Source organism: Balaenoptera musculus, chromosome 11, assembly GCF_009873245.2.
Source record: "Balaenoptera musculus isolate JJ_BM4_2016_0621 chromosome 11, mBalMus1.pri.v3, whole genome shotgun sequence".
Classification (NCBI taxonomy): domain Eukaryota; kingdom Metazoa; phylum Chordata; class Mammalia; order Artiodactyla; family Balaenopteridae; genus Balaenoptera; species Balaenoptera musculus.
Genome location: NC_045795.1, coordinates 3,633,689 through 3,657,033, shown reverse-complemented (window position 1 = coordinate 3,657,033; position 23,345 = coordinate 3,633,689). Strand labels below are relative to the sequence as shown.

The window sequence follows — 23,345 nt, the reverse complement described above, 5'->3', positions numbered from 1 at the left end:
CCACCTCCACACACACCTGTCGCCAAGGTAACTGACTAAGGGGAGGAATCCACACAAACGTGAGAAGAAAGCTATCTTCCCAGTCCAGTGCCCACAACTAGCATGAAGTTACCTAAATGTGAGACCACATCAATCCCAAATGTGCCTCTCTTTGAAAAAACAAAGGAAGATCACTGGCAGATGTCCCTAAGAGAATCTCCTTTATGTCACTCTGAATCAGCAGCTACATATGAACACAGAGTAACATTATTATACGCTTATACTACATATACCATATACCTACATGTACAAACACACAGGGATACGTTTCTCTGCTCTGCCTGTATGTGAAAAGGGTTTGGGGTGGGTAAGGCAGTCCTTGTCCTCAGCTACTGGAGTAAGCCAACCATTTTCTGCCCTTAGGTGAGGTCTCTAAGCAATTCCAGGGATCATATACACCCTTTCTGCTTCAACTACTGATGGAGCTCTCACAGAAAAACAGAATACAAAACAACGACAAAGTTACAAAATTTTACATCTAAACATTCATTTTTAAAATGAAATCAAAGCAGGGAGAACACTTGTTTCCCCAAACCTCATCTCTAAACTTCCACGAACTTTCAACCAAATAATCTTAAAGCCACAGTCACACAGGGAGGAGGATGCCAGCCCTGTCACTGACTTTTTAAAGAAACTCCGAGGGCCCGGGAGGAGCTAAGGCGAAGCACCCCTCTAAACCGAGGGACCCTCGGAGGGCCTATGTGGTGCAGGCAAACACACAGCCACGTTTCCCAAAGTAATGTCCTGTTGAGTGTTACAACGCACAGGGGTGGTGAGGCTCTGGGTGAGAAGACTTCAGGAACTACAGAAGCGTCAGCTCGAACCCATCACGGTCTGCAGTTTATAGAATGAAACTGCCCTCAGAACGCACAGTGACCGGGAGCCGGCAGTGAATGTAGGCGAGCGGACCCCTGTCCTTCCTCCAAGTTCCTGAACTCGAGTCCCCGCAGAGTAAGCGAGACCGGCCCCTCCAGACACCAGCGCTAAGCCGCATGAATAGAGAGACATGCTCCATAAGGACGTGAAAATCACCTTCCAACACAAATAAACAAAACAGAAGACAGTCCCTGTGTGTGTGAGGACTATTTTCCAGCAATCCCTGCTAATAAGGACACCCTGAGAAAAGGCATTTCTGTATCTTTTGTGATGAGAAAAATCTTAATTACAGCCCAAAGAGCAAAGTACTCAAGAGGAATTAGACCAACGATCCCATACCTTGACCATACATTTAGAATCATCTGTGAAGCTTTTAAAAATCCCAATGGCCAAGGCGCACACCAGGCCAGTGACATGGGAATCTCTGGAGGTGGCCTGCAGTGCACGGCCAAAGTTGGGAACCACCGAATTAGGGATTATTCCAAAGACACCGTCCAGGGCAGAGTCCATCTGAGCATGACTGTGGGCCCTTGATACGCTGGGACCTTTGTCTAAATCTCACACCCAGCTATGATGGTGGATGGTACAAGCCACTCACCCTCAACCCTAGGAGGGGCTCAGGGCCATGCACACACAGCCCTCCCCTTAAAATGCAGCACAGACAAGGTCGCCCATCCAGAGGGCCTGCCCGGATGAGCAGGGTCCAGGAGACCCTCGGTCTGTATCTGCAGGGTGCACCTCCCTGGCAGCAATGTAAGGGGCTCTGGAGACTGGCTGGGACATGAGCTGACACACAGGCCCAGCTGAGCCAGTGTCCCCCGGGGAGCACGCTCTTTTCAGGATGCCGCAAAGCCCCTCATGACCACTCCGTGAGGGAGAATGCAAACCCTCTTAGCAAAATACACACAAGGATTAAAGAAATGGGTACATTTCCTTGCTGTTGCTCCTCTATTGATAAAGATGGAAAATTCACTTTATCTGAATTTTTTTAAAAAGTCCTCAGTGTTTACCATTGATACTCTCCAAGTTTCCCCCCATTTAAATTCGGCTTAGATAGTTTTGTTTGGTTTTATTTGAAAGCAAACTTCTGGCAGAGGTACGTAGAGCAGAGATATATACAAAACTCCAGCAGAATCAATTCGTATTTATTCAAAGCATTTAAAAGCAAAATTTGACCCAAGAATTCAAATAAAAAGAAAATCAAACATATTGCATACATCTTGAAAGATATTTTAAATAACAGAACATTTTAAAGCGTAAATGTAGAAAGGCAGGGGAAAGACATACAGAGATATTCAACATATAATATCTTTCTACAGAAGGTGGATTTTTTTAAAGAGCACTTTTGTCCAAAAAAAAAAAAAAAAAAAAAAGAAAAAAGAAAAACCAACCCCTAAATCTAAGATGCTTTCCAACATGAGCTGTGAAGGCAGGTGGCCCGGGCTTGAAGCCACACGCAGTGCCCTGGACCATGTCTCCGAGCCTCTGTGCCCCCTCTTACCTTTGCATCAGAGGCTCTGGAGTCGGACTGTTGGGCTCGAATTCCGGTCTGCACGTGAGCTGTGTGAGTGCATTTAACCTCCCCGCCCCTCTCTCCCTCCTCTGTGACACTGAAACAAGAACAGGACCTACCTCCTCCAATCGGCGGAAACTGGAACCTGGTGCACAGCCGATGGGAATGCAAAATGGTGCAGCTGCTGTAGAAAACAGTCTGGCAGTTCCTAAAAATATGAAACATAGAATTACCATAAGATCCAGCAATTCCACTTCTGCGACTCTGCCCCAAAGAGCTGTGAGTAGACACTGGAACAGATATCTGCACACCCATGTTCACAGCAGCATATTCACAATAGCCAAAAGGTGGAAGCAGCCCAAGTGCCCATCAACAGAACAATGGATAAAATGTAGTACATATATACAATGAAATATTATTCAGCCTTAAAAAGGAAGGAAATTCTGACACATGCTTCAACACGGATGAACCTTGAAGATAACTATGCCACCAAGTGAAATAAGCCAGTTATATAAAGACAAAATATTCTATGATTTCATGTATATGAGGTACTTAGAGCAGTCAAACTCATAGAAACCGAAAGAATGATGGTTACCAGGGGCTGCAGGGAGGGGGAATGAGGAATTAGTGTTTAATGGGTACAGAGTTTCAGTTTGGGAAAATGAAAAAGTTCTGAGATGGAGGCAGGTGATGGTTTACCCAACAATGTGAAAGTACTTAATGCCAATGAACTGTACACTTAAAAATGGTTCAGATAGTAATTTTTATGTTTTGTATATTTTACCACAATAAAAGAATAAAAGTAAATAAGAAAGCCTAGGCCCTACCTCCTAGAGTTGCTGTAAGGGCTGGATATATGAGAAGTGTTTACAGAGTACCTGGCAGGGAAGCCCTCCATAAACACTAGCTACAGCTACGCTCTTATTGTCCTACCTTTGGAGCTCCCTCCAGGCCCCACTACCATGTTCTGCAGAAACAGATGCTCACTGACTAGATTCTGATCCCCCTCCTGGAGCTGTAAACCTTCTGCAATGAGACAGTTCCAGCCCTGGGCTTCCTTCCAGTATAAATGCTCTAATATTGGGACAAAACTTCCACTGCAATCAGATAAAGATGAAGAGACCACCTGGTTCCTGCAGAGTGTTCACACATAGAGCTGAGAAGACCGCAATTAAAAAAAAACAAACAAAAAACTGATTTTATCGTCTATTTCCTAAATGGTTTGTTAATAATTTTGCCTTAAAGATAGGTTCATAGGCTAATGCTATCATATAGGTCTGACAGTGGGGAAGAAAGGAAAAAAGTTCCCCTCCTATTCATAAATATTCTTTCACCTTTTATCACAATCAAGACTATTTTACTTCTTTGCTTCGTCATTTAAAAGTCCTTTTATTATGAAAATTTCCAAGCATATACAAAAGTAGAGACCCGACTAGCCCTCATGTACCCAGCTTAACAGCCAACTTCAACCTCTCTGACCCTACCTACGACTCGACATTCTCCCCACCAAAAAACTAGAATAAAAACACCAGGGCAGCTACACTGAAGCAATGTTCTTTTCTAACAATCATCATCATCATCACCATCACCATCATCACTATTTTACTTTTAGAAGTTCTTTTTGGATATCTTCTCACCTGCTTTCCTTTTTTTCTTTGAAACTACAAATAATTTCAATACCTACTATGCCAAGGTTATTGTGAGGATGTAATATACACGAAAATGCAGAGCTTGGTGTCTGATGTGCATGAAGTTCCTGAGAAATCTTAGTTCTCCGTGGACCATCACCTCACCCTTCTCTCCAAGACAACAGATACCAACCACCGCCACCCCTCTCACACACACATATCCTTCTCCACTAAAGAATGTCCTTGCTTGTCCCTCACTCCTCCCTTCCCTTCCCAAACACTGGTCCTTGCTTCCCTCCTGGCCCCTCGGCCTGCTTCGAAGCCAGGAATCCCAAACACAAATGCCTGATCACAAATCCAATCACCTAGAAGACCCCAAATATAAAGACAAATACAGAAAGTGGATAAATTGAACTGATCAATATATTTAACATTTAGGGTACCAGCCACTAAATTAAAAATTAAAAACATACCCAATCTAGTGCCTGTATATTATTTAACAGAAAAACCAGGCTAGACACTAACTAACTACATGGTAAAAATAGCACAAACAGGGATTCCTATGCAGGTCGTGTGTATGTGTGTTTATTTATATTTTAAACATTAAACCCTTTTTTGATGATCCAAGAAATTTTATCTGCTGATGAGATTCATTTCCTTGCAGGACTTTCTGCCAGTGGCAAACCTGCCACATCTAATTTGTTTTAAAAGGAATTCTAATCACCCAATCAATCATACTCTTGACCTCCAGCCTTCACAGTCACTTCGCTGTGGCCAAAATTGGCTCTAAAAATTCATGTTGTAACAGTTCTGTTGTCCTCAAGCTCCAAAACGCCAATGACAGGAATATAATTTGACCAAACCCTCTGGTAGAAGAAAAAACAGTACCTGCAGTTTCTAATTCGTCTTCTACCAAGATTCTTTAAATAAAAGTGAATGTCTAAGATATTATTAAGTCATAACTTTTCCTCTACTGGGGTTTAAAGACTTATAAATCATCCAAGTCTCTATGCAGTGAATCTGGTCTCCTCATTACAAAAATCACACGTCTCACTTTTGCTTTTAAATAACTTTTCTTACTGCAGAGATAAAATGACCAAGTAATAATCCTTCCAACTCCCCGCCCTCCCCTCCTGGCACACATTCAATCCTAACCGCGCTGGCGCACGTCGTTCTGGCTTGAAAAGGCGTCCGCATTTGCTGCCTGCCCTCCTTGTCTCCAGCCTCCCTCCTGGCTACCTGGCTTCTCAGGGCTGGCACACAGCAGGTACTCAATACGTGATGCCGCCAGGATCATTAAGAAAACTTCAGGTGTAATAAGAGACAGAAGCAGTCACGTCAAGTGGAGAAGCTGACTCGGGGTGGGGAGAAGAAGGCGATTATTTTAGACACACTGTTTGAGGGGCTGGCGGGATACGCAGATGGACACATTCAGTGATGTCCACCTCGGTGATGATGTCACACGGGGATGAAGCAGGTCAAGGAGGGAGGCCCTCTGCAGAAAGACTCCATCCGCGAGCAGAGAGCTCAGCTCTGAGCACCACCGAAGCTAAGGAAGAACCGCATTTCAAGGTGACTGAAAACACTGGGTGGGGTGTGAAACGCCACAGCTAAACTGAAGAGGATTAAAGACCGTAAATGAGGGGACGGGTAACTTAATCACTAGAAAAGTTCTCCATCTTTGAGAAGCTGTTTCAGTGATGAATAAGATACATACTTATAACTATCTGCAAGAATCCCAAATAAAATGTAGACAAACAGAAACCACTAAGGGAACACTATACCAAGGCCACGGGGGTGGGGGGTGGGGGGTGGTCACCATGCACAGCACAAGGATAAATCAAGGCAGGAGATCCAGTCCTCTAACTGACCCCATGATCAAAGGAGAAAAAGCAAATGATCAGCCCCCAGATGCTCTGAAGGCACTTGACAAAACATAACATTCACTCTTCATTAAGACAAACTCTTAATAAGATAGAAATAGATGACTATTGCCTTAATATGATGCCAATATATCCATCAAAACTCCAGAATCATGATTTGAGAAACCACTATAGGCATTCCATGAAAGTCCATCTTCTGAATAGAGAAATAGGAATCAGCGAGTGACAGAAGGTTCCCCCAAAAGGAATTAGAAATGCCTCTGGAAGGTATGAAAAGATGTTCAATCTCAAAGAAATGCAAATTAAAATGACAATTCGATTTTTAAAAAATCTACAGATTGGGGAAGATCATGTTCTTTGATATCACAGTATTATGAGGGTCTAAGAAACAGGCATTGCTGGTAAAACTTCTATGGAAGACAGTTTGACAATATCTATCAACATTTAAAATGCACATATTTAATTCAGCAATCCCACCTGTAGTAAATTAAATTTATAGATATACTTCTTGTATGTGTGAACAAGGATATTGATGCATGAACAAGGATATTCACTAAACAATTTGAAAGAGCCAAAGACAGGAAATACATTTCCATTAATCGGGGACTAGCTAAGTAAATTAAGAATAAGGCTTGGGCTTCCCTGGTGGCGCAGTGGTTGAGAATCTGCCTGCCAATGCAGGGGACATGGGTTCGAGCCCTGGTCTGGGAAGATCCCACATGCCGCGGAGCAACTAGGCCCGTGAGCCACAATTACTGAGCCTGCGCGTCTGGAGCCTGTGCTCCGCAACAAGAGAGGCCGCGATAGTGAGAGGCCCGCGCACCGCGATGAAGAGTGGCCCCCGCTCTCCGGAACTAGAGAAAGCCCTCGCACAGAAACGAAGACCCAACACAGCCATAAATAAATAAATAAATAAAAATAAAAAAAAAAAAAATAAGGCAGCACTACACGTATTGACATAGGATATCTCCAAGATATATTGTTAAATGATAAAAAAGAGGTGTTGATTGGCCGTGCATGGTAGCTACCATTTTTCAACAGGAATATAAATGTAGTTTATGCATATACACACGTATACAAGGAAGTGCAGACAGGGTAGGAGCTGAGAGACAGAGACAGGAGAGAGGCTACTATTCATTACATGCTTTTGTACCTTTTGATTTTATACGATGAGCATTACAACCCAGTGACTTGAGATCACTCTTGACTCCCCTTTCCTTCGCTCCCTCCATCCAGCCAATTGGTAGGATGTGAATTCTGTCTTTACAACATCGCCGCCACTTCAGCCCTCCTTTCCACTCTCACCACAGGTGACATAATTTAGAGACCCTCAGTACCTTCCTCCAGGATAATTAAACAGCCTTTAACACCTTCCACCTCAAATAATTACCTCCTCTGATTCACCTTACGTACCAGGCCGGATTTGCCTTCTGAAGCACACGTTTATTAAGCCTCCGAAGGCCCGAATTCCGCTTCGCCTATCCAAGTGCCCCCGCAGACCCCAATTCCCAGGGACCACACCCCACACTTGGGCTGAACAGAACTGCTGCCAGGGACTAGACCTACAGCTGCTTCCTCCCACCCTGAGCCCCAGCGCCCGGCGGCCTCCTCCCTCAGGAATGTTCCACGCGCACCAGCTGAGATGGGTTGTGGCCCCCAGCACCCACCGTGAAGGCCTTGACCTCAGGACACTGCCCCTGACGTCCATCCAGGACATGACTACAGAACTGCACGTCTCTCTCAGGGTGGCCCTGACACGCCCACCTGCTTCCTTCTAAGCACCCACACCAGCGGTAAGTCTCCCCCTCGCAGCTGCCCCTCTGCTTCGTTCCTCGGGCTTCTGAGAACAGTGATGTACCCACAGCAATAAATAAACAGCAAGTCATCTGGTGAGGGTAACGCTTCCCTTCAGATTCCCCGGATTCCAACTGCTCATTAAAGGACTAAAAAGCCATCCTGAATCTGTAAGTTTAGATGTGCCCAGTGGTCACAGTGATATTATACTAAGGTGGGAGGTACTAAAAATGCTAAGTAACTGTTTCTGATTCTTTTTGCCTTTCTCAATGGACACTGGTAAAAAGTTTGGAATCCCAAGCACATAACACATATGCAAGAAAGTCCACCTTACCTGTCATTTAAAAGTCATTTTCTAGAGTTACTGTTTTTTTAAATGAGACAAATGATCTTTCTCAGGGTAAGCATGTAAGGTTAGTGATGGCTGGGAGCAGGAACTAAATTGGATGATTTCGGGTCCTTATCAAGAAGTGTCTACCATTTCCCAATGTAAGGCAGTTATGCATTAGTTAGGTCAAGGTCATTTTAAAAGAGGTGATTCTTATAGACACATAGGTATCAATAGTCCATATTAGTTTGGACAATAAGTATGGAAAAGAATTTTAAAATTCATCATCAAATTCATAGAGACAGAAAGTAGAACAGTGGTTCCCAGAGGCCAGAGGGAGGGGAGAGTGGGGACTTAGGGTTCAACGGGGACAATTTGGGAAGATGAAAAAGTTCCAGAGAATGGATGGTGGTGATGGATGCACAACAATGTAATGCATTAATGCCATGGAACTGCACACTTTAAAATGGTTAAAATGGTAAATCTTATATATATATATATATATATATATATATATATATATATATATATATATATATATATATATTTATATTTATATATATATATATTTAACGCAACTTTTTAAAATCCACCATGAAACATGAATTTTAAACATTTTATTTTTAATACAGTAAAAGATACGACTACCAGTTCTTTTTATTTCTCATTTCAAGACCTAAGACATGGGGCTTCCCTGGTGGCGCAGTGGTTGGGAATCCGCCTGCCAATGCAGGGGACACGGGTTTGTGCCCCGGTCCGGGAAGATCCCACATGCCGCGGAGCAACTAGGCCCGTGAGCCACAGCTACTGAGCCTGCGCGTCTGGAGCCTGTGCTCCGCAACAAGAGAGGCCGCGATAGTGAGAGGCCCGCGCAGCGCGATGAAGAGTGGCCCCCGCTCGCCCCAACTAGAGAAAGCCCTCGCACAGAAACGAAGACCCAACACAGCCAAAAAAATAAAATTAATTAATTAATTAAAAAAAAAAAAAAGACCTAAGACAATATAGACAAAACATCAGTAGTTTAAATCTGATGGCTCTAATGTAGTAATTATTAAAGTTTATCTTGATAATTCATTTTTTAATCCTACCTTCACTTGGAAAGTACTAATACATTATTAAAGTTTAATCTGCTAATTCTTCTTCTTCTTCTTGTTAATCCTACTCTTCACTTGAAAAGCTTTTGGCCTTCAAGGTGAGGTCCATGCCATGCAGTCAGAAGGCAACGGCTGCGTAAGTACCAGTTGACTGAGGTTAGCCACAGAAGGCAGAAAGAAGGCTGGAACTCAAAGAACTCCAGGCCCTTGTTCCTGGATGGGTCCTCCCACAAACTCAAGCCCAGGAGAGCTCTAGCCTATTGATACAATGCAATTAAAATAATGAAAATTAAAAAATAAAGAATGGAAGGAAAATGCAATGATAATCCGAAATCACAGAAGGTCACTGAGGACACAAGAGCTTCTGCTTCTCAAGTAGACCATAAAACACACCTATTATGCATCATAAAATGAGCTGAACGCAGGTCACTGCTTTTAGAAGGCCTTTTCAGCTGCAGAAATTACCTATGTTTAATGGGTTAGTATTCAGTGGTAATATTTTTCAATGCCAGAAGCTAATAAAATCACGTCCTCTGGATCTGTGGTGTCTAATACAGTAGCAGCTAATCACATGTGGCTATTTAAATTTAAATTAATTAAATAAAGTTAAAACCTCAGTTCCTCAGTTGCACTGGCCACATTTCCAGTGCTCCAGAGCCACATGTGGGCGGTGGCGGCCACGCTGGACACAACAGGTAGAAACACTTCAGTCATCCCCGGAAGTCTACGGGACAGAGCTGCTCTAGGCTACTCAGTGCCTTTTCCTGAAGCCATCACAGCATTTCTGTTCGTTCCTTCAACAAATGTTTGCTGAGCTCCTACTATGTGACAGGCACAGGGCTAGCTGTCGAGCATGGCAGTGAGTGAAACTAAGAATTTAAGTAGGAGATAAAGAGAAACCTCCAAGATACGAATGGAGCCCTGATTTTTAGATAAAGATGAGCAACCAGGCAAGGGCTGTCTGAGAAAGTAACGTTTAAGTCAACATTAGAAGGATAAGCCATTCAAAGAGACAAAGTTTCCAAACAGAGGGATGAAAGCACCCATGTGCTCAGGTGGGGAGGGCTTAGCATGTTCCGGAAACTGATTTTCATGCATTTTGCAGCTGTCTCATTAAACTTGAAACACCAAGCAAAGCATTTAACTGACACCCAAATCTATTCCCATGGCGAAGTCAGACAACAGTCCATATATCATCCCCAGCCGTTCCCCTTCTCCCTCTAAATCACCTGCCTTTCTGTCATTTCATTTCTTGAAGGACTGACTTCTGAGTAGGCAGGCAGAGAAGAGCAATTAATTCTGTTACTTCTTAGCAGAGGAAACGGGGGCTTAGGCGAGCTTTCTGAGTGACTGTGGACGTCAACCGGCTGTGCTAACGCGGCCACTGAGAAGTTCCCATCACAGGTCCAGCAGTTTCCATCTCAGGGTGGCTGGCAGTATTCCTGCCGGGGCACACCGCTCACGCCGACTCCGGGCAGCACGACCCAGCCGCTGGGCAGACGGCTCACTGGCTGGATGACCTCTCCCTGGCAATGCAGCTACGGGCCACGCAGCGGGCACCGCCGCCCCGTCACTGCCCCGCACACGGCGCACGGGGGAGACCGAACACACCCACTCAGGCCTTTGAAGCCTCTGCCCCGCAACTCACTTGTGCCATTCACACACCTCGTCATTCTCCCGGCTTCTCCTCTTCCCGTCACCTTTGCAACCAGAGCGGCCCTGCCCCTCACAGCCCCGGCTCCCACCAGGGGCTGCACAAGGTCTGCAGGACGCACGCCCGGGCCGCTGCACACAGCCCTCTGGTGCACCCAAGGCAGCGGAAGACAGCATCCCTCCCCCTCGGTCCAGCGGGAGCCAAGCCACCGAGGAAGCCCCTCCCACTCGCTTTTCTTCAGGGACAGAAAAGCAGAACCTCCACTGCTGGAAAGAGCTGAAATGCTGGGACTGAAAAAAAAGGCTGCACTCTCGCACCACATTAATTAAGAGTCAAATGCGGAAACCATGCTTATCACGTCAGGTTTTGATTTTTCAGTCTTAATGAAGAAAAGGCCAATGCTAATCAACAGAAAACCCCGGTGAGGTGGAACAGTTATGAAAGACAGTGTTAAGGAAGGTACTTCAAGTCCACACATGCCATAGCATCCATTGGCAGAGACATTTCTGCCCAAACGTATTCAGTAACTAAGTATGCCATTAACATTTTGGGTAAAACCTTATAAAAACACTTCATTTTCCTACATTTCGCAGAAAGCATAAGCTTCGGATGTTAGAGTACCATGTGAATGTAACACAAAAAAGGAAACAAACAAACAGAAAAAACCCACTGAAACTCACAAACCTGGCAGACCTAGTTCACTCAGGACACCACCACCACACCCTCCCTGCACACTCTCTTCTTCCAGAAAACCAAAGCAGAGTGTCTTAGGGTTAGGGTTAGCTGCTCTAACAAAAATACCACAGACCTGGTGGCTTATAAGCAACAAATATTTATTTCGCAGTTCTGGAGGATGGGAAGTCCAAGATCAAGGCGCCGGCAGATTTGGGGCCAGGTAAGAGCACACTTCCTGGATCTCAAGGCTGTGTCCTCACATAGTGAGGGGTGAGGGAGCTCTCTGCGGTCCCTTTTATAAGGACATTAATCCCATCCTGGGGGCTCCACCCTTACGACCTGATCACCTCCCAAAGGCCAACCCAACACATCCCACTGGGGTTAGGATCTCAACCTATTTATCGGAGCTGGTGGGGAATGGGGGAATGGGGTGGGGGGGACCACAGCCATTCAGGTTATGGCACAAGTAATGAGAATATGTTCTTAATCTTGGCAATGTCCCTAGAAGTAAGGAGAGCACAGCCTATTTCAGTTCCGATCTGGACTGAAGAGAGGAGTTAAACAGGAAAAGGTAATCTGGTCACAGGTCACACACCTGGGGCAGAGCCTGGCTGACCTCTGACCTTCCAGGGCTATGTTCATTACTTCACCCATTTCAGGATCATACTGCAATAGTTGAAAAAGGTCAGTAATCGAGGGTTGCTTATTTGAAGCTATAATTTAATTACAGATAAAGTGTAACTTTAGAGAAAACATTTGTAAAGAGTAGGCTTCTAGTCCAAACGGAGAGAGATATAAGCCACCAACTCACAAGTACCCACTCTGCTCAACTTCCCTCATTTACTATGTGGAGCGACCCACAGTGCGCTGGGCACAAGGACAGTCCCTAAAGTGAAGGGTGAAAACTGACAATGTGATGTTGGGATTTTACTGAAAAAAATATTTAAATAACGCTGAGCAAGGGAAAAATGCGGTTCTTCCATATCATGAATAAATTACGATGTATAAATATTTAATTTCTAAAAGTCCATAAGTATCTTTCAAATCTTAAACACATTCACTTCTAAACACGGGATGTCTCATAGTGTGCCGTTACAGAAAAGCAAATTTTAGCTTTGGCGTTGCCAGCGCCCTTTACGCCCTAGAGAGGTTATTTGGGAAATCATCTGACTTTAAGAACAGATGTTTAAGGCATCTGGGAGTTGGTGGTCCTTAACTTTAGCAAGTTTTACTGCATCTTCTTGGCTTCTGAGCTGGTATCTTTCTGGTAAATAAAAAAATGTTTGCTGCAACTACAAGTAAAAAGTACCTACAGCCTCCCATTTGGAATTGGTACCCATTTTTCTTTTCCTCAAAAGTGTTAATTGCAAAGTACAGTCTGCTGGCCTTCTCCTTCCCCCGCGGTATTCCGAGGGGGATTCAGGAGTATAGTGAGCCCGCATCTGAGAAGCACAGGGAATTTTACTTGAAGGTATAACTATGACACGTATTTGTCCCTGTGTTACCTGATGTATAGACAGGAATAGATGGGCAGAGAGAGCCTTCCGGGTGCTCCCAATCCCACGGGGAGCCTGGACAAAGGGACATCTCCTATCTCCTCCCCTTGATCAGGAATCCTTTCCCCTCCACCAGCCCATCATTCCCCTAACACTGGGCCTGCCTGCCCTGCTTTAAACCTCCTGAGAACAGCCTGTTTGGTCTTTCACGTGCCTTTGTTTTAATATTTGTGCACATAGGCCTGTGCTCATCTAAGGAAATAAAATCAGTTTGATCTAGAGAGCAGTTTAAATTCTGGAACACCTTACAAGAAATGAAACTGATTTGCAAATATTCACCGTGCACTTAGCAGAGGTGCTGGGAAACAAAAAAGAGTTAGGAACAAGTCTTTGCCCTCCAAAATTTCAGGAGGCCAGCTTTGCAAGATTCCAAAAAGCCTTATGGGCACGACTGTGGCTTCACCAGTCACTCATCTTGGTGGCAGCACTGGGGCCAGAGGTTCTCAGTCATGGCTGAACATTAGAATGACCTGGGAAGCTACTCAGAGGTTTTTACTTGACAGCTGTGGGAGGAGTCCTGACATCAGCAGTGAGTCTGACATGCACCCCGGATCAAGAGCCACCGCTCTGGACTGACAGTTCGCAAATTCCCACCGCTGCTAAGGCCACAGGTTCTCAAACTGTCAGTGTTGTTCAACTCGGCCTTGAATTTCATGAAATATCTAGCAGCCTACCCATATATTTTTTGGTTTTGCTTTATGCTCCAAAAGACGATTTGTGTCGTCTGAACTTCAACTAGTACATAACCCTGAGGGAAGCTATAAACACCTTTAGATAATCATTTTTAAAATTATTTCAATTTCCTCCACAAAATCACTTTTTTAAAAAAAAGAAATGTATTTATTTATGTGGTTGTGTCAGGTCTTAGTTGTGGCATGTGGGATCTTTTGTTGCGGCGCGTGGGCTCTGTAGTTGAAGCACACGGGTTCTACAGCGCAAGGGCTTAGTTGCCCCATGGCATGTGGGATCTTAGTTCCCTGACCAGGGATCTAACCCGTGTCCCCTGCATTGGAAGGTGGATTCTTTTTTTTTTTTTTTTTTTTTTAATTTTAGCTGTGTTGGGTCTTTGTTTTCTGTGCAAGGGCTTTCTCCAGTTGCAGCAAGTGGGGGCCAGTCTTCATCGCGGTGCGCGGGCCTCTCACCATCGCGGCCTCTCCTGCTGCAGAGCACAGGCTCCAGACGCGCAGGCTCAGTACTTGTGGCTCGGGCCCAGTCGCTCCGCAGCATGTGGGATCCTCCCAGACCAGGGCCTGAACCCGTGTCTTCTGCACTGGCGGGCAGATTCTCAACCACTGCGCCACCAGGGAAGCCCGGAAGGTGGATTCTTAACCACCGGGCCACCAGGGAAGTCCCCAAAATCACTTTTATTACAAGCACTTCTTCATATGAAAATCTCATCCTTAATGAATTACAAAATGTTATTTTTCATTCAAAATCATCATTCAAAATGTTATTTGATAAAAATACTATTTTGCAAAAAATAAGAAGAAATACTGGCTCTTTTCAAAGGACTCCTGAAATTATCTTCACATCTTCCACAGAATGTTTTGCTAAGGCCAGTTCTGATAAGATATATATTCAGGCCTTTGTATATGCAAAATCAGATTTTGATTTCTAGATTTACTGTTAGGGTTTGAAAGAATAAGGCACATATGTCACAAGAAGATGGGCTGGATGGGGCAGGGAAATGTCTTGGTGGAGGGTCAGCTGTCTCGTATTTCAAGATCAGGGACAGAATCAATGCTAAAAACTGCTTAAGGGAGGAAACGTTCAAGTACAGGATTTATTTTCCCTTAAGACGAGGTTCTCCCTCCTGTAAAAGGGGCCGACAAGGAGAACTTTGTACACACCTGGCCCATGTTCATCTGAGCTGTTCCTGGAGCACCGGGATGTGGGGATGGGAGGTGTTCTTCCTGAAGGTACTCACATCGTCCTGCTAAATGAGGGCAGTGCTGGGAAGAACTGGCAATGGGTCACGTGCACGGGGGCAGAAACATGGCTGGACCTTCTGTACTCCAGTCAGCCGTCTGACTTGGGCCGATGGCAGTGGTTCTCCATCCTGATGGCGCCCTGAAACCCCTGACACTTTTTAAAGACATTACTGCTGGGCCCCCAACCCAGAGCTTACGACTGCCTTGATGTGAGTGGAACTAGAACACTGGTATTTGTGAAAGGTTCTCGGGTGTGTGCTGTGAGGCCAGGGTAGAGGACCAGTGGGCTAATGAAACCAGTTATCCATCTAGCAGCTACTGTGACCTGGGAACAACTAAAGGGACACAAGTTCAGTTGAAAACAGATCTGACCTCTCAGCCCAGTCTCTCTCCTAGACACAGGTAGGAGGGGAAGGCAGCTTTTGAGAGAGAGGAGCTTGAGCTTACAGACAGGCAGACAGAAGGCAAAGAATTAATTTGTTTAAAAAAAAAATTCCTATAAGTGACATTTGATACACTTTACACAAAATCAATTGTCAATTTTACTGCTGTTTCCCACAAGTAAGGCAATACTTAGTCTCCAATGAATGGAGCTCCAATATCTGGTTACTTTCTAAAATTCTCAAGGAAAAGATTTTAAGTATATTTGAAAAGAGCTTCTACAAAAATGTGAATCTCTCACACACACGAGTAGACAACCTAAAACAGGCACTAAGTCTTTTCCAAGAGATGTTAATAGAAAAAAATGTAAATTTATCTTAAAAGACTAGAAAGCTACTATAAAAATCAACATTTGAGACTCTCTGAATATTTGTAATACTTCCTACATAAAGAAGTTAGCTTTGGAAATAAGTGAGAATCTAACTAAATTAAAATTCAAATATGACTAAAATTTACCCATGTTATCCAAGAAAACTTAAGAAACTTCAAACTCCTGAAGCTGGCTCTGCAGACCTTCTGTGAAGCAGTGCGGCATCACAGCCAGTACCACAGCTGGACAGAGCACACCCCAGGCACAGGCACAGGCCCAGGCCCAGGCCCAGGCCCACCCCCTCGGATTCCTACCTGTACAACTGGCTAAATAACCTAGCCTCTCAGCTTCCCTTTCCTTAATGGGGGTAAGAGCTGTCCTATCATCTGTCCACTGAGATCTCATAACCTAGAAGAAATGGACAGGTTTCTAGAAACACACAGCCCACCAAAACTGAATCAAGAAGCAATAGACAATTTGAACAGACGGATCACTAGAAGTGAAATAGAACCCGTAATTTAAAAAAAACTCCCTGCAAAGAAAAGTACCAGATGGCTTCACTGGAGAATTCTACCACACATCCAAAGAAGAACTTATACCTGGCCTTCTCAAACTCTTCCAAAAGACTGAAGAGGAGGGAACACTCCCAAAGTCATTCTATGAAGCCCCCATCACCCCGAAACCAAAACTAGACAAAGACGCTACCAAAAGAAAATTACAGGCCAATATCTCTGATGAATATAGATGCAAAACTCCTCAACAAAATACTAGCAAACCAAATCCAACAATACACAAAAAAGGATCATACACCACAACCAAGGTGGATTCATCCCAAGGTCACATGGATGGTTCAACATGCGCAAATCAATGTGTTACACCACATCAACAGAAGAAAAGACAAAAACCACATGATCATCTCAATAGAGGCAGGAAAAGCATTTGATAAAATTCAACATCCATTCACAATACCCCCCAAAGTGCGTATAGAGGGAACATATCTCAACATAATAAACTACTAACTCTTGGAAAACAGGATCGGTATTTGATGTATGGCCCTCAGGTAACCACAAGAATTGGGACTTGAACTACCAGCTGGTCAACTACTTGTTGAATGCAGAGGTAAAGAAATAGGATTTCAGCACTGCTAAAATAGAGGATTCCAAAAATAGGGTTTGAAATAAAAGTCTACCAACACCTGAAAACCTAATCTGTATTTCAATAGCTCAGATGATAAATTCTACTTCACTTATATGAACTAGCCAATGCATCAAAGAAAAAATGACTTATCCCCAGAACAGAGAAAACATCATTAAAATAAGCCAGGTAGGGACTTCCCTGGTGGTCCAGTGGGTAAGACTCTGCGATCCCAATGCAGGGGGCCTGGGTTCGATCCCTGGTCGGGGAACTAGATCCCGCATGCATGCTGCAACTAAGAGTTCACATGCCACAACTAAGGATCCCGCATGTCACAACTAAGACCCGGCACAGCCAAAATAAATAAATAAGTAAATATTTTTAAAATAAATAAATAACATTTTTAAAAATAATAAAAATAAAGCAGGTACCGGGCTAATCACATCTGCTCATCGATGGTCCCTCTCCCCACCACACAGAGTTCCCTGAATGGATCCTGCGCCCTCGTGCCTCCTTGCTTTGAATGTACTCTACAACCTGTAACTCAACACTTTCTCCAGGTTCGCCCTCTGGCTCTTACTACTCATTGTGGAAATACCTTCTCTGACGGAATGCTTTCCCTTAAGATCAAAGTCCTAGTTGAATGTCCCTCCTCTGTACTCCCCTAACACTTCGTAATATCACCCCTATCATAGCACCTGTCAAAAATAGTTACTTTGCTTATCTAGTTCACACTGTAACGCCACCATGTTGTATAATGTATGGCTCTTAGGAAGCGTTCAGTGAGTGCTGAAGGAAGGAATGAGGAAAGGGCCTTCAGTTCCCTGTTCATCTCTAAAAATGAGGGAGCTGATGTACAAAGTCTCTTCCAGCTTCCTATTCTATTAGTGTGAAGGACTGATAAAACCAAATGACGATTAAGTATAGTAAAGACTTCGATCCACATTTGGAGTAGAATAATTTCTAAATCGTAACATCACAAGTTGCTCACCTATACAAGATTTTCTTTACACATCGTTTTAATATTTAAGCCACAAGACAATAAATTGCTGTTATACTGCTTGTTATGGTTGGAGAAATTTCTCTTCAAAAATCATTCAGTGCTCAACAGCAATCCTAATTTTAATATAAGGTAATGCATGATTTTACATAATGAACTATAGGCCATAACTATGGATAGGCGGATATTAAAGAAATTTTTGCATTTTGAGGCCTAAATGGTAGTAAGTGGGTTACGCCTAGTTTATAGTCATTATCTAAGAAAATACTCTGCCCAAAACAGAATGCATGTTAAAGGACATATGAGTAAGGTTTATCCTCAGCTTCTGGCCCAATCCCATCAAATAGAGCTTTTCTTGAAAATAGTCATTGCTGCAATGAAGAAATACAAAAATGGAGATTTAGCTTTGGAATGTGATTTTTTATTAGTCTTTTAAGGCAATGATATCCAACATACTGGCAAATTATTTCAAATAAAATAATAAAAGTATTTTTTTGTGAGGACTTAGCTTATAATCGACTGGGAAGCTACCATTTCTCTAACCTCAGCTATTCCATGTACTAACAGATGCCTACCCAAACAAACTAAACTTTCGATATTTACTTGGAAAGTTTTGATTACAACAAAGTTAAAATCATTTCGATATGTTAATTGTATGCATTAATGATTAAATTGCTTGATAATTAGACAAACAACTGTATATCATAATTATTCCAACTTCATTTTCTAGATGAAAGCAAAATATATTAAAATAATGCAATCCCCACTGTTTTTAAACAAGCCAAAATAATTCTCATGTTTTTTCTTCTAATTTTGATAGCTTTCTGTTTGTAACTTGCATTAACGCTGTAGTTTTCCTAGGTGCCACACACCTAATTTACATCATCAGCATTCAACCGTGTATCATATTAAGAGAAAACAGTTCTGCATCTTTTTCTATAACAATGTACAAGTCCCTTGGTCTTGAGTCCTTTGAGTAATGCCAAAGGATAAACTCAAAATATTAAAAACCCTTTCAATAAACCTGAAGCAAGACTTGCCCAATGACCTGATCACCCTGCACGAGTAACAGAAGTTTGGCTACTCTGTAAAAAGCCTTATTTTGAGACTCACAGATGTATGAGACGTTAACAAAAATCGAACAGGAAACGTAAAAGGATTTTAATAAAGGTATTTTGTCTTCCATGCCTTTAAAAAAAATACCACTGCATTACAACAGATAACATAACAGGTATAACAAGCACATGTGGATGCAAGGACCCCAGGTTACAAGTACGCTAAAGTGCAGTAAGGTAAGAGAAGTGTCTCCTGCCCTTAAAGTTCCTGAAAATACGAGGTTGCTTTGGCATAGAACAAGTATCACTCCAAAACGAGACAAACTTAAAGAAAGGAAACACAACCGTAACTCAGTGGTTGGAAAAGAGATGGATGTGAACGCCCACTTGTTTCTTACGTATAAAGTTACCCCTCGCAGTGTTTTGGAGGAGAAAACGCTGGCTCTTCCCAACGTTGGTTACATACACGAAGATTCCAAAAACAAGGCAAGTGCTTTGCAAACAAAGTAACTAGAACCAGCTCAGGCTTCCCCGCGCCGGGTTCTACGTTCCAGGGTCAGAACCACCAACTGTATCCCCCCGGGTAACAAGGTGATTCAGAAAAGCTGGCGTCTTCAGAGAAGGGAGAAAACTTAGCCGGGAAGAGCGTCAGGAGAAAACTTGGCTCAGCTTCTTATTGGGGTCTGAAACGATCCCAACAGAGTCCTTAAACCCCTCAGGTTTCCCCAATCAAGCACCCTCGCCTCCAACCTGGGCCACACCAGATCTGACTATCAGACGACAGAAGTCTGCGGACGCACGGAGAGCTGACCACCCCACGAGAGGGACCCACGGCCGGGGCCCTACACGCGGACGCGCCCACTCACCCGCCGCTCCCCGGGAGACGGGAGACCAGCCCGGGGTCCAAGTCCTGGGCGCAGCAGGCTCGCCCCGCTCCGGGCCCGGCTCCAGCTCACCTCGGCGCGGCCCGCCTGGGCGCCGCCATCTTGACCAGAAAGGGGGCCTCGCGCCGGAGGCCCCTGAGCGGGTGCCCTGAGCGGAGCCGGAACGCCGGGGAGGCCCAGGTCGGCGCCCTGCGTCCCCCGCGCGCTCGCGCCCCGTCCACGCGCGACGAGCGTCCCGCACGCAGCCCCCGACCCAGGCGTCCGCGGAATCGGCGCCCCGCGCAGCCCGCACCGCGGTTCAGGCGGCGCCGAGGGCGGCCCGGGCGGAAGAGCGGGCGCGGGGCGCGCGCTCGGTAACCTGGCAACGCGGAGCAACCCGGCGCCTCCGGCGAACCCCAGCCCTCCACCGCGAGGAAGCACGGACCCCCCCCGCAGCCGCCGCGCAGCCCTCGCCGCCCCTCGGCCGCTCCGCCCGCCGCTGCCCGCAGGACCCCGCGGTGGGGGCGGCCGCCGAGAACACCTCCCGCCAGCGCCGCCCCCTTAGCTGCCCAAAGCCCGCCTGCGCCGCCACGCGCGCCCGGAGCTCACCTGGGCCGGGGCGCACGCCGCTCCCTGCGCCGAGCCCGGCGCACGCGTGTCCCGCTCGCGCTTCCCGCGGCGGCGGAAGTTTCGGGAGTCGCGTTTAATTCGGGACCTCGGCGGAGAGGACCTCCTGGGTTTTTTTCGTTCCAAGATGGCAGCCTCCAGCCGCGCACAGGTGCTGGATCTGTACCGGGCGATGCTGAGGGAGAGCAAGCACTTCTCCGCCTACAACTACAGGTGAGCGGCCCGGGAGGTGCGGGCGTGGCCGGGGTGCGGGAGCCGCTGCCCCGCGCGGCCGCCTGGGCGCCCCGAGGGAAGGCTCCCTGCCGGCCGGCGTGGCCCGCGGACCCTCGGGGGGCGGCCGGGGGATGGCCCTTCGCGGGCGGGAGAAGACGTTCGCGTCTGGTGATGTGTCCCCAAGTCGGACGCTCTGCGCCGGGAGTTCCGGGAGGTTCTGCTCCGGGAACGCGGTTAGTGGTGTCTCTGCCTTTAAGCTGGATGCCAAGGTGCAGGTGTTCAAGCCAGGACCAGTTTGTTGCATTTATAAGAACTTTCCGTAGAATCGGAAGACTTGACGGTGGAAGTAACCCGTCAGTAGCTTGTCCACAGCTGTGTCCACTTATCCACAGCTGAAGCCTCTCTCTAGTCATTCCTTTCATTTCAGAGGTGTCTTAATTAGCCTTTTTGGTTGCCAGGATCCGTTCTACTTGGGGCATCGGCGGTGGGGCGGGGTTTGTGAGGAGGAGACGCAGGTAAAAGTAAAGGAAAAAAAGGGCTCGCCAGCTTCCAGGAGCTGAAACGTTTATCCTGGCCTCACCAGATGGGGATCCAGCTTTTAGGATCTTAGCAGCAGGAGAATGAGAATCTAAACTCTTACGTCCTTAATGTAGCGCCCAGCTTTTCCACGCCTGCCCCATTCTCATGTTTGATCTTGAGTTCCTTATCCTTACTCTTAATATGTCTTTTGTCTACTTCAGAGCATCTGCGTTCTTTTCTGCTTCCTTATAACTTCTGACTCATCATGAATGTATGTACCTTATGGATTTTCTCTCTGCATCCTTGTGGATTGGGTGTCTTCTCCTAACTACCTGACCCTCTGAGTTTGAGCCATATTCCCAGAGCAAGAATCTGATAAGGCCAGCTCATCACTTCACACCAGGTCTCACCTTCCATGATTGACCAGCCTGTGGATTGGGTTTCCTAGGAGCAGAGTCTGTGACCCGTGGAACAGACCTGGTTGGGTAGCTGCCCTCACACTGGGTGAATGAGCTGGCAGGCCCTATGATGGGTAGACCCAGTGCAGTGTTGGTTATCAGACACTAAACCTCCCAAGCAGTGACTTTCTAATTTTTAGATACCTGCATAGAAAAGGTACTCATCCTGTAAATTTGAGAACATCTGGGTCACACCAATGAAGTCATATCCAACTGGTCAGTAGTTAAAAAAAAAAAACAAACATTTTTGGGAGTGCATTGTTTCACTTAATGACTGGCTTTGGAAGCTAAAGTTTGTAAACAGCAGATATACTGGTGGAATTTTAAACAAAAAAATTAACCAAGTACTTAGTACCAACAATTTAACCAAGTCTGTTGAAAGAGCCCACAAAATACGCTTGTGAATAAGTGGAAACCAATCATTTTCACCACAGTCTGGAAGACAAATTTTGTCGTTTAAATTTACTGAAAATAAACAAGAACTGCAGGTAAGTCACTCAGGGCTGTACCCTGTAGGCAGGAAGTAGAAATTACATGGTAACATATTTAGAAAATAATGGTTCAGATTATGCTTTGAGTAATCCTTTTGAGCTAAATTTATTATCCACAAATAAATGTATTATCCAAAGGAATCTGGTAATCACTTTACACTGTTTCCTGAAATCATGGCCCTAAAACCTGAGATTTCCCACTATTATCCCCTCAGATAATAAACTGTTACAAAATATGTCCTTCTTTTGTATTAAGCTGTGTTTTGTGGATTCCAAGGATACCCCCTCTCTCTTTACTTCTCTTTGTCTGGCATGCCCGCTAATCACCTCTGTCTTGAGTTCCTGTGCTTCCTTTGAGATTCATCTCAATGTAACCTTTGGAAGGTTTTCCTCATTCTCTTCCTTCTGCATTCCCCACCCCCATTCAGACAGGTCCTATTACTATGTATTCTTTTACTTCAGTGCTCGCAAACACTCCCAAAACGACTTTGCCCAGTGCCATAGCAGCCCCTGGAGATGGAAAGATGAGAGCGCTGGGCTCAGCAAGGCACCTACCATCAGTGGCTTTTTTACGAGCCTCTGTGGGACACAGTTGTAGAATCATTGTCACAAACTGTGGCAAGTGCCGTGACAGGCATGCATAGGTGTTGAATCAAAACGCTTCCCAGAAGATAGCGCTGGATCAAAGGCATGAAGCAGCCTGGTGTGCTCGGTGATGTCATAGAGTAGAGTTCTGCTGGAGAGTTCAGTGTGATTCGGGGGTGACAGAAGGCAAGACTGGGCCGTGATAAGGAACCTGGACTTTATTCTTAGCTAACAGGCAGCCGGTAAAGAGCTTTAAGCCATAAAGTGACACGGCCAGACTTGCCTTTTAGCCAGACCACTCTGGCAGCAAGGTAGAAGATGATTGTGAGGGCCAGATACAAGGACCCCAAATGCGAGTTGATTAGGACAGTGCTGAGGAGAGATTAGGGCCCTAGTCGGGGCAGGAATAGTGGAAGACAGAGGAAAAGATACATTCGATCAATAATTAGAAGGTAAAATTGTTAGATTTCAATGAATGATTGGATTCAGGAGTAAAGAAGAGAATCCAAGCAGAGTCTAAAAAGATGTCTAGGTTACTAGGTAAACTGAGGCGCAGAGGTTAAACGTGAAAGTTGCACCATTAACTGACTTAGGAAATACAGAAATACCTAGTCTCGTGGAGAGAAGAGTTTTCCGTTCATTTTTGGAGCATCTTGAGTGAATGTCAGCTGGGGTCCC

At 45.2% G+C, this 23,345-nt stretch overlaps 2 protein-coding genes across 6 annotated transcripts in view; one reads left to right on the top strand and one right to left on the bottom strand.

Moving 5' to 3' along the window:
* The window catches only part of FARS2 (phenylalanyl-tRNA synthetase 2, mitochondrial), a 406,264-nt gene extending 386,451 nt beyond the window's left edge, over positions 1-19,813 (bottom strand). For 2 of the 3 annotated variants that reach the window (XM_036868394.1, XM_036868398.1), the window contains exons 1-2: positions 19,778-19,813; positions 2,548-2,636 (exon numbers count right to left, since the gene is read on the bottom strand). The gene's annotated coding sequence lies outside the window, so the exon portion shown is untranslated. The remainder of the gene's footprint in view (positions 1-2,547; positions 2,637-19,777) is intronic. The other variant, XM_036868395.1, reaches the window with a different exon arrangement.
* A 163-nt stretch (positions 19,814-19,976) lies between these two features.
* The window catches only part of LYRM4 (LYR motif containing 4), a 129,292-nt gene continuing 125,923 nt past the window's right edge, over positions 19,977-23,345 (top strand). The window contains exon 1 of one of the 3 annotated variants that reach the window (XM_036868399.1): positions 19,977-20,614. In XM_036868399.1, the coding sequence (XP_036724294.1) occupies positions 20,529-20,614 (86 nt within the window). In that variant the 5' untranslated portion in view covers positions 19,977-20,528. The remainder of the gene's footprint in view (positions 20,615-23,345) is intronic. The other 2 variants (XM_036868401.1, XM_036868400.1) reach the window with 2 other exon arrangements.